The sequence below is a fragment of the Astatotilapia calliptera genome, chromosome 15 (genome assembly GCF_964374335.1).
Source record: "Astatotilapia calliptera chromosome 15, fAstCal68.1, whole genome shotgun sequence".
Taxonomy (NCBI): domain Eukaryota; kingdom Metazoa; phylum Chordata; class Actinopteri; order Cichliformes; family Cichlidae; genus Astatotilapia; species Astatotilapia calliptera.
This window is the reverse complement of record NC_137436.1, coordinates 40294960-40306436: the sequence shown is the minus strand read 5'-3', so window position 1 is coordinate 40306436 and position 11477 is coordinate 40294960. Positions and strand designations below refer to the sequence as shown.

Sequence of the window (11477 nt, the reverse complement as noted above, 5' to 3'; positions counted from 1 at the left end):
TGATATAAACAAGACAATATGGTTTAAAAATCTAACGTTTAAGTCGATACAGTTTGGTATTTCTTCTATGCGCCTCTTGGTTGGGGCCCCATCTCTACGAGAACCCCGGTCACAGGCCCTGAATGGCCATTGGATAACCTGAGCCTGCTTCTCGAAACCCCAAAGGAACAAATCCCTTCCAAGGACGATTTACCAGAAAATCAGGTAATGGTGCTAAGCTGCTGGTTAATTGGTTTCAACTTTTTTCAGTGCTGACTCTAATCAGTTTTCTGACTCAAGTAAAGTTGCATTAAAACTAGTTTAAGATGCTGTTGTGTCAAAAAGAAAAGTGCCTATGCAGGAAAAATGCCTCGCCTGTAATTAATATTTTATCAGACATATTTATTATTAATGCTAAGTGGTTGTATTGTTGTTCAAGGTGGAGCTGCTTCTAGCTACCGCACAGTCTTCTGTAGCTCAGTCTAGGAGCTGGAGTCCTTCCAGCGCTACGTTTCCAGTGTATATGAGACTAGATGAGCAAGGGTTAAAAAAACAGGTTAAACGTCACATATTATGATGCTTATAGGAATGAAACCAGATGAGTTTAAAGGAGAAATGTTTTTGTGAATGACCTGGTAAAAATTCATGGACATGTTAAAAGTGACAGGGACTCCAAATGACTGATTTTAAAAGCCAAAAAGTTAGAATGTTTCATTATTCACACTGAAAACGCGAATAAGACGTCACACTGTTAAGATGTAACTGTATCCGCAGCTGTCACGTAGTCTAGCTGATAAACTTCTGGTTCATTCAGATCACTGACTTGTTATCGGTTTCGTTTGGTCATCGTGCGCTCGCGGGGTCTCGTGCAAAGAATACAGCAGTGAGCGTGGGTGGCTCCACGCTCACGCCCTCTGCGTCACGCTGCTGAGACCTGGGGAGGAAGACGCTCTGCTCTCACTCTGTCCTGGCAGCGGCGCAGTGAAGTCACCTCCCTCCGTCCTCAGCCGAGGACGCACAGCGCTACAGGAGAAACATGTTCATTAAGTCCAACTGAGGATTTCGCAACTTTAAGTCTGCTGACGCTCAAAGGACAAACATTTCCCACAGGTAAACCCACCTGGCTCTTTTCCCCTTCTGCTCGATCTCCTGTAATTGCCTTTTTTGTTAACTTCTTATTAGTTTTGACTAGTTTTTCTGTGGTTTCTCCAAGTGCTTATCATTTGTCTGTCCCGCTGTTAGAATCTCCTCCCCTGGCTTTGCTGCCCACTGGTTTCCAAGTCGGACCGGTTGTAGTAAAGTTTGAGTGAACAAAGGAGTCATGAAGAAAAGTGTACCTTGCACCGTGTTACAGTCAACTCTGGTTTATTACCATGTATGCAGCGTTTACCCTAAGAAATGTTTGCATACATGGAACTTTCAGATGGGGTCCATATGATTTTCACTCTGATTTTTTAATATATGGCCATGCCCTTCAGCTTTAGTAATGAGGGTTTACTGTGAGTTTAGTTTTGTACAATCAGAGCGGCTCCGGTAAACAGGCTGTGCTGTGTGCGTTTTGGAGTCAAATGAATGAATCTCTTCCTTGGCTTAGGGCAGGGGTGTCAAACTCAAATACACAGTGGGCCAAAATTCAAAACTGGAACAAAGTCGCGGGCTAATGTTAATATTTATTGAAATATATTTATTCCTCCAGATTTAAGAATGAATCTTTTCTTATGGACTCAAACACGTTTTGCTGAAAAACTGAATATGGATCAAGCAAAGCTTAATACTAAACAATATATATATTAGCTGTGTAATACCAGTAGGCCAGCTCTGATAGTAATTTGGTATGGCTTCACGGGCCATATGTAATTGTTTGACACCTATGGCTCAGGGGGAGAGAAAAAACTCAGTCAGTCTAGAGATTTCATCACAACAAATTTGTAGAAGATGATATTAATGAGTTGTGCTTTTTTATAGCTGGTGACTAAGACTGCATAGATGCAACATGAGACAAAAGGTTTATTGACATGGATAATGAAAAGTTCTGCTTTTAACGTCTTGGTTTTCTCATTTCACAGACCTGCCTTTTAAAATGGCCGAACAGAACACCTGTCATTACAATGAGACGATGAAGTTCTTTTACAACCAGAGCGGAGGTGATGACAAATGGGACACCACTCAGCTCATCCTGGTCCAGGTTGTGGGCTCCATCTTCTGCTGTTTCATCCTGGTCTCCAATGTCATGGTCATAGCTGCTGTCATTACCAATAAAAGGTTTCATTATCCTTTCTACTATCTCCTTTCCAACCTGGCTGCCTCGGACTTCCTCGCAGGGATAGCGTACGTGTACCTCATGTTCAACACGGGCGAGGTGTCACGGCAACTTACTGTCACTGGTTACTTCATCCGCCAAGGTCTTCTAGACATCAGTCTCTCAGCTTCACTGGCAAACCTGCTAGTCATAGCTCTGGAGCGCTACATATCTGTTATGAGCTGGAAAGTTCATAGCAACCTGACGAAGAGGAGGGTGACGCTGCTTATTGTGCTGGTGTGGGCCATTTCCATCTTCATGGGGGCTGTGCCCAGTCTGGGCTGGAACTGTATCTGCAACCTGAACACGTGCTCCAAGCTCGCTCCCATCTTCAGCAGGAGCTACTTGATCTTCTGGTCTGTCTCCAACCTGGTGGTGTTCCTTATCATGGTGTCCATCTACCTGAGAATCTACGCCTACGTTAAAAAGAAGACGGCGATGCTCATGCCACACACCTCCGGCTCCATCAACCGCAAGAGGACACCCATGAAGCTCATGAAGACGGTCTTGGTTGTGCTTGGTAGGTGCTACTCATAAAGTAGTTCCCTGAGGAGTATCGCTGATCAGCGGATCATAAAAACACTATTGTGCTTTTTAAAGTTGTCACAAACTTTAGAAACAATTTGGAGTCTCTGCTGAAGATACTTGATTATAATCTAGATGTTCCTGACAAGATGGAAAAGCAAGTTATAAAAGGGGCAAAAAAAATATTAGCTGCGTTCGCCCAAACAGCAGCCATTCAGTGCCCTCACGTCTGAGAAGCTGTAGCCTCAGAGTAATAAGAAATACCTCTTGTTTTTTAACCGCTGGCACATAAACTCATGATTTAGTGGTACAACGCTTGTCATAATACCTTCTCCCCTTCTCAGTTGACTCATCTTAGACGAGGGCCTCGGATATCATTACTTGGCTCCCTTTGTTGGCGTTTTGCAAGAGGATACCTTTCAATAGAGGCTCAGTAATAAAATCAGACCAGTGCTTTCTATTGTAAACGGTACAATAGGAGTGTACAAGGATATTCTACTGCAGTGCAACTACAGACCATTGGAAGTTACACTGTTTTAAGTACAGTGCTGTGAAAAAGTCTTGAGCCACCCCCCACGTCTGTACATTTGGCTTAGAAAAGGGGCGGCAATTCATTGAAACGTGTGCAAACGTGCACAGAGATTTAGAATACGAGTCAAAAACAGTTAATTATTTGGTATGACCACCTTTATTCTTCAGCACAGCCTGAACTCTCTTAGACAAGCTCTTATGTCATTCCTTTAAATGGTCTTCAGGAATAGTTCACCAGACTTTGAAGGTCATTTGAAGCTATTTTGTTTGAGGCTCTGGGGCGGCCATTGTGTTGCTGTTCTATGCTTGTACGCTTTTACTGCATTGGCAGCATGTTTTAGATAACAAGTACGTCACTGCCAATTTGATATTTTCCAGATGGTTGAATGGTTGATCAAAATCTGAAAGTGTTTTGACATCTTGACAAGATTCCCAACACCATTGACTGACAGGCAGCCTTAAACCATGGCAGAGCCTCCACCGTGTTTTACAGATGGCTGTAGACACTCGCTGCTGCACCTCTCTCCCGACCTCCTCCTCCACACCACATCCTTTCCCCCCAGCTAACAGCTCTTAGTAAATCACCTTTGTGGTCCAAACATACCATTTTATGTCCGTCAAACTGCGTTATCATTGTTATTTTACACAGATTCAGTTCAGGAATAAACTGTTTTTGTGACAGGCTGTTGGCAACAAAGTGCCTAAAGATACAATTTAAAATAGCTTCTTTATGCATAGCAGAAAACTTAGCAGACACAACAATCGTTTATCCCTTGAGTTAGCTGCCTCAGTGTTAGTTGGCTTAATAAACAAAACATTCCTTTGAAAATGGTCAGGTACGAGGACTGGAATGAACTGATTGAAAAAGCAGCCAATGTCCAAAGACAAACTAAAAGAGAACTCGAAGCATTTGCACAGAACTGTATAACACAGTCTATGTATAGTAAGTCACCAAAGCTAGGAATGCAGGCTGGACTGATGCATCTCTGATAGCGCTGCAGGTCAGACGAGTTCCTCAGCGTTCAGTGTGATTGCTTTTTGTTTTGTGTGCACTTCAGATAAAAGAGAAGGTTGAAGCGTCACACCACAGAGAAATGGTCCGGCGTTTATCTTTCTCAGCTCACACGGGCAGATATCTCAGTGCTGAATGTAGTGTAGAAGATGTTTGTCTGTTTAGACACTTTATTGCAGACGGCTGTGTAATTATCTCTTCCTGCAAGGACACTGCTTCACAGCCTGTGTGGCGTACCATCCACCACACCGCACTGGTTTTCAGTGAACGTCCCCTCCTCCCTACCCAAAAAAGGGAAAAAAGAAAAAGAACCTATACTCGGGGACTTCGGCGATTGCTTTCAGATGCACTTCTCCATGGCTTGAAGTGTAATCACACAAGTGTAGGTTCGTCCCTTCAGTATGTTAATTTATCTGTTGATTTCCTTCTTCCTCTTAACCTATCTCAGCTTTCATAGGGCGAGATATGGTATAAATCTCCTGTCTATCACAGGGCTAAAGCCCTCCACCGCTGCTCACAGTAGCAATAAGCTTCAACAGTTAACACAGAAACTTACTTACTTAAAACTGTAGCTGGAGAGTATGTAACACAATTGTTTTAATGATTATGCTTTATGGGAAAAAGTCAATGAAGCTCTTATGGAAGAAACAATTGGACTATCAAAACCTGTAGGGCATGGAGTCAGGTCCAAGGTAAAGGGAAAACTGCTTGTACAGACAAAAACGGCAGCAGGGCAAACCAGTTCAGAAATGCGTACGAAGCACACATGCTTTGTTAAAAGCAGTAAAATAACTGATTGCAGAAAGACTGGAAATGCTATGGCCTTTGTCACACCAAAGAATGAATGTGCTAATGCATAAACTGTCCTTTAGAAGTAAAAGGAAACAACAGCTGTCCCTGTTTTCTCTCAGTGTTCGGCCTGTAACAGGTCCGAAGATTGTTTTTAGGGTGTTTTGTTTTTTTGCTCATAATCTTTCCGACTTCATACAATAAATTCACTCAAATTTAAAACAAGTAAGCGTCAGGAATCACTCTTCTTCTTTTTTCATAATTGCGCTTCATGGCACTAGTTTGTCAGCATGCAGTTGTTGTAGTTTAAGCATCCATCTGTTTAAATGTAGCACATCCCAGTGTGTTGGGGCCTGCTTTTGAAGTGAAGCATCGTAATACTCCCGGCAGATTTGTTTTCATTCTTTAAGCGTAACCACAAATCGACAAATGAATAGCAAAAGGAGCAGATGTTCAAAACATGGGCTTCTAAAGCCTTTTTATTTGTAAGAGATTTAAGAGGAAAAAAGTTTGAGCTTGTAGAATACCTCAAAATCTGCACGGTGATGGAATCTCAGTTACAGTTTGGTTCACGTTACTTTGGACATCAAAGATGATGAAAACAAATTCAGGCGGAAGAAGGCTGCATATAAATAACTCGTTTTTGAGTTTTAGAATAAAAGCTGAGCTCAACCCTTCTCCCACACCCCTCTGTCTGACAAAAGAAATGGTGAGCTGTAAAAAAACCCAAACAAAAAACATGTTTTTCTCCTGCTGTTGACATAAAGCTCAGAGATGCTCTAGTAGAGCAGACAGGTTGATGCTTGTTGGTTCGTTTTATTTCCAGAAAAGCTTTAGTTGCTTTGCTTTGTGCCCAAACATGTTTGAAGTAGATGGCTGCTTCAGTGCCTCCATGACCCACCTCATTATCTGCTACACACAGTTAAGTACTGAGCACAATAATGGCATTGTGTTTCCAACCTGCGTCTACTTGTTTCTCGACTAGAATAGGTTGAATTTAAGCAACGTGGTTCTTTTACATTCTGTGCTTTAACTTCAGGAGTGAAGTTTGTTAACACATAATTCCATTTGTGTAAAATATAACTTCTGCACAATTCCTGATCTCCACATGTGCACAGCAATCGGACACCGGGTGGAAGTTTGAATGTTTATACAGAGCATCCAAAAATCTACAGGCTGTGGTTATGTTTACCGTCTGCTGAAAACCTCTGGTTAATGTAGGTCCGATCGTGACGTAAGGTCGGGCAGAAGCAAATAAATAAATGAAATATGTACAAGTGGCCCCCTCAGCCCAGCAGCATTTATTATGCCAAGAAGATGCTAATGGAAAAATGCAGACTGGCTTCATTTTGGAGTAATAAACCGTAACTATCACCCGACCCCTGCATCATCTCTGGCCACACAACCTCAGCAACCATCTTTTTTCATTTTCCTGCTTCCTCTGCTCACCTCAGTCTGTTTGCTAAGCCTTTACATTGATTGTCACGAACTGGCCCAAGTGAAATGCAGCATCCTGCAAACAAAACAAAAAAACACGAGAGGAATTAATAAGAGTAACCAAACTAAAAGTTTAACATAGTGTGAAAAGAAGATGGAGCACACCGGTGACCTCAGTAACATAAAAATGCCTGCAAGTCTGCAGAAGAGAGAAGTGAATGTTCGCAGCATGTATTGTAAAGAAAAACCACCAGAAAGGAAAGATTAGAGATGACCAAAAACAAACACAGCTCTAAAGAGGCGTGTGGACAGATGAATCGGAGCTCGGCTGTACCGGTTCCTCTGAAAGAAGTGAACTGTTGAGGTCTTGTTCTGAGTCGAAGCATCGGAAAAGGTGTGTCAAACATGGCGGAGGCAGTGAGATGACGTAAGCATGCACACCCTCCAGAGGCAGTGAGTTCATTGATGATGTGCCAGAAGACAGAAGCAGCCAGATAAGCTCTGTGCAAAGCTACACTTTCTGCTCTTTCAGCTGAATACACCAAAGCAGTGAAAATGACCCTTTTTTAAAAAGATAACGAAATGAAACGATCTGCAGTGGGAGAGTCAGTCACACCAGGTTAACCTGATTTATCACTTGCTGATGATAAAGTAGTATGATAAGGCAAAACAAAGAAGACTGTTTGCTGTTTGTTTTTGCCTTTTCAAACTGTTCATGACGAAGGTTTTAAAATATGGAAACAAAAGGACGTAATTCCTCAATCTTTAATGCAGTTTTTGTTGTTCGTTTGCTAGGATCAAAGCTGAAAGTCGCCTCTTTAGAACAATTTTCATCAATATTTTAGTTCATACAATAAATGTCCAAAATGTCTTGTCATAACTGTATAATAAGACATTTATTATTTAAGTTTCATCTGCAAAATGTTGAAGATGCGACTTTTCAGACTGCCATTGTGCAAAAATTATACACATTTTTGAAAGGAAACGTACTGAAGATGATGACGCAGTTTGCTTCTTTCTCTTCAGGGGCCTTTGTGATCTGCTGGACTCCTGGCTTGGTGGTTCTGCTGATGGATGGCCTTAACTGTGAGAATTGTCACGTCATGAAGTTAAAGCGCTGGCTCCTGCTCCTGGCTGTACTCAACTCTGTCATGAATCCCTGCATCTACTCTTACAAGGATGAGGAAATGTGGGCAACTTTTAAGAACCTCATGCGCTGCATTGGCAACGGCACTCGTCGGCAGAGGTCAACAAATGCCAACTCCAAGCCACTGAGCTCTGGGCACGACACGGGCAACAGCCAGCCTCCCTCAGAAGAGATGAAGAATGATGAGGGTTTACTCAAGAACTGAAAACTTTTTCTTTTTTTTCTTTTTTTTTTTGAGAACATCTGTCCAGATCTGAACGATCTTTATGAAAAGAGACTGGAGCCGACTTGAAAGAGAAGCTGCACATGTCTCCAGTTGGTCTCAGTGGGTTGTGTTTGTCCTCAGATTAAAAGCAGTCTCCTGAAGAGACATTTCACCCCAACTCCTCCACTGCTGGAGTTGGTTCGATGGAGATAGGGATCTTCATGCACTGCTGTTTCCCCTAATGAATGCAAACGAGCTGTTCTGTCAGGGTTTGATCATGTTTGGACACATACCTCCCATTCTTCCATAATGGGAATCATCCTGTGTTTTTTTTATCATATCCTCTGGGTTGCGTAAGCACGGGTGACACTGCACTCGAATGGCTGATTAAAACAAGTCGGCGTGGCGTGCACGGCTGTTCATTTCTCCTTTAAGCCTGCGAGGGAGTAAACCATATGAAGTGTGACATCAATATGATTTTCTGTATATCTGCTTGATTCTTCCACTAAGTTCACTTCCTGGTTAGCTTTTAAGGAATGCTGTAGTGGAAGAACTAGTCAAGAAGAGTGACATTTCGTTCCAAGTCGGGCACTGTAAAGCTGCGGCTTCGCTTGGGCAGGACGCGGTTTTATGTTTATTTTATGCTTTCAATAGATCTAGCAAAGCATTCTTGAAACTATACTGTGCAGAAAATATGTACTTGGTGTGAGAATTTCAGTCACTTCTTGTTGAGTAGTTTGGCCTCTGGTGGACAGTCTGTCTCCTTTTTTCAGTTCACCTGTGCAAAACTATGACCTGCAGCAAATCACGCAGACAGACTTGTTGTGTAACTTTTCTTTATTCAAACATCCGCTTCAGCTTGCTGAGTGGCTGATGCTGCTCTGATGAAACAGCTGGTCACCAGTAAAAGAGCTGTAAAATGATGTTGCAACACACTGGATTCCAGCTGGAGGTTTGGCATACAGTAGGCCCTCAGGACCTGAAGACGATACGACTGAATAGACTGTACCTCCCTTTGCGAACACAAGCGCTGCAGGCTGATTAGGAAAACTTCCTGGTCAAATCTAAACCACTGACTGGGCTCAAATGACTTTTCTTTGGTTGTAAAGTATTTATGCCATGTATGTTGTAAAGGACGTCATTAAAATTGTAAATTGAGAGACAAGTTAGTGGTTTGTTTGTTAGGCTGAGATGACCTGTGTTCCTGTGTAGTTTTGGACTTTTAAAGCCATAAAACTTTAATGTCTTTTTAAATATCTAAGGACATTCTTTTTTTTAAATAAGCAAATATAAGAATGTGTACAATATTTCTTTTATGACATGATATAGAAACCTTAAGTTAATTCCAGAAGAATATGTAAAATATATACATTTTTATATCCTTCAGTATTTCCTGTATTTTCAGCCATAACAGCAGACTCGTGGAAATATTAGTTGATTGGTTGGTCAGTTTTTTGTTGTTTTTTTGCTTTATCTTCATCTCCAGAGGACTAATGGTTGCACACACCACCCATTTGGCACCCACACCAGTCAAAACAAGCCATGCAATACCTGAAAATCCAGTTCGACTGAAGCTAAGTGTCTATAGATTTTAACTCTGATGATCAATGCTAAGTGATGACTGATTATAATACTATAAACCTTTGCAGAATTGATTGCACCAAGAAGAAGCACTAAAAGGACCGTCTGTAATGAAGTACTGCAGCTTGAGAGCACTTTGGGATGATTTAGGCTATTTAATGGGCCTCAAGCACTAAACGCTTCCAGTCAATTATATTATTGGGCAACGAGTCTGATAAAAATAAGTAAACCCTGTGTGGATCGCACTGTAAAACTTGGACAATATGCGTCACTGCAACTCCCCCTGGCTTCTGCTCCGCGGCTGCTGAGTGAGCCCTCATCTGGGACTCTCCTCAGCTCTTACTGGGACAGTGGCGCGGCTGCCCCTCTGTTGGTCTTCCTTGGTCTCTTGTGTTCTGGGGGCCTCTGGATGTCTGGAGTTTTGATCTCCTCCACACCTGCTTCATGCCCTGGAGGACGGGGCTGTGGCCCCCCCACACCCTCTAGCAGATCATTACATGAAGGAACCTTTAAAAAAACAAAAAACAAGCGCGTCCATGCTCACAGGTGTACACACGGGTGATCACACCCACAAACTACACCCTTTTTGGCTCCTACCTCAAAGCACACTGTGTTCTGTTGATCTTATGTGCTGCACAATAATGTTTAATATTTAGTATTTACTGTCATATTCCCATATATCATTGTGATGTTGTTTATTCTATTACTCTTGTTCTCTTCTGCTTGTTTTCTTTTTTCTTTCTCAGCAGGTGATCCAGGTGATTGATATATGCATTTTATTTTCTCTGCCCGTTCTGTTGGTTTTTGTCTTTTGCCCTTCTCCCCCGTCCCTCTTCTCAGCTGTTTCTCTTTCCCTCTTTCTTTCTCCCCTTCTTTCCCCCAGTCAAGTCTGTCCCGTATTCAGTAAGTGAAAATAAAATAAACAATAAAAGGTGAATCAAATGGACCATTATGGCAAGGCTGGGATGGTCAGTTTGGTAAAGTAAATACGTTGGGCATCTTTCTTTGCCTTTAGACAACAATTCTGATGCAAAAGAGCCAAACGGGACAGGCCAAAAAAAAATAAAAATTGGACAATATGAATTAAGTATAGATTTAGGCAGTTAATAATAATCATTAAATGCAGGTATAAGAGCGAACTATTCAAACCCACTCTCTAGATTTCGGTCCATATAGATGTAAATTCCTTTCTTTCCAAAGTAAACACTCGATACTGCGTATCATAGACGTAGTTCTTGTTCTCCCCAAAAGCCCTGTTTATGTGTCAGGTCTCCCTCTAATTTACAACAATCAACATGCTTGAAACGAAAGCCTATTGTTTACTCTTAGCAACCACAAACCCACAGCCATTTTTATTTTTCCACAAGCCGGATGTACTGTTTTACTGCATTAACATCCTTTCAAGCTTTAAAACCTCACACGGCGGTCTGAATGTATTGCCCTGTGCAGAAGCAGAACAGGTACATGTATAGCCTGGTTGTAAATGACATCCAGTTTCGTTTCAGTTGTTGAGATATGGGTTGACTCGGGTCATGTGGTTTGCATGTACATGATGCTGCATGGCAGCGCACATTGTATGACCAAAGCAGAGGCCTCTGCAGATCTGTAATTCCTGCTGATTGGCACGCTGGTTCAACCTTCTGAAAAACCTGAACTGTTAACTGCGTTGTGTGGCCGTCTTTTTCTACAGCTGTGCTGTAATTATGCCTTCTTGAAAAGCCAATTAAATTTCACATATGTTCAGAAATGCCGTCTTTTGGTTTATTCTAAATGTTAGGGCAAACAGATGTAGGCACAGATGGGAAATGTTGCGTAAATCATCCCTTTTGCTCTAAAAATAAGGACTCATATCGCATATGAAGGCCAGCTTCAAAATTAAATCAGATTACAGACTTATTCAGCATAAATCAGCAAAAGATAAAAATAAAAAGTTTGTCATGTATTCACTTTATATGGTTCTCACATCCAGAGA

At 41.8% G+C, this 11477-nt stretch overlaps 1 protein-coding gene across 1 annotated transcript; it reads left to right on the top strand.

Moving 5' to 3' along the window:
- Positions 1-928: 928 nt before the first annotated feature.
- Positions 929-9178, top strand: lpar3 (lysophosphatidic acid receptor 3). The gene is made up of 3 exons (XM_026143208.2): positions 929-1089; positions 2046-2798; positions 7599-9178. The coding sequence occupies exons 2-3, from the start codon at positions 2060-2062 to the stop codon at positions 7922-7924; spliced, it is 1065 nt and encodes a 354-aa protein (XP_025998993.1). The 5' UTR covers positions 929-1089; positions 2046-2059; the 3' UTR covers positions 7925-9178.
- The last annotated feature ends 2299 nt before the right edge of the window (positions 9179-11477 follow it).

Excerpts from the sequence above, each read along its gene's own strand:
- lpar3 (XM_026143208.2), top strand. The coding sequence starts at position 2,060 with ATGGCCGAACAGAACACCTGTCATTACAATGAGACGATGAAGTTCTTT. Across the intron at positions 2,799-7,598 it reads GACGGTCTTGGTTGTGCTTG|GGGCCTTTGTGATCTGCTGG; the intron begins GTAGGTGCTACT and ends CTTTCTCTTCAG.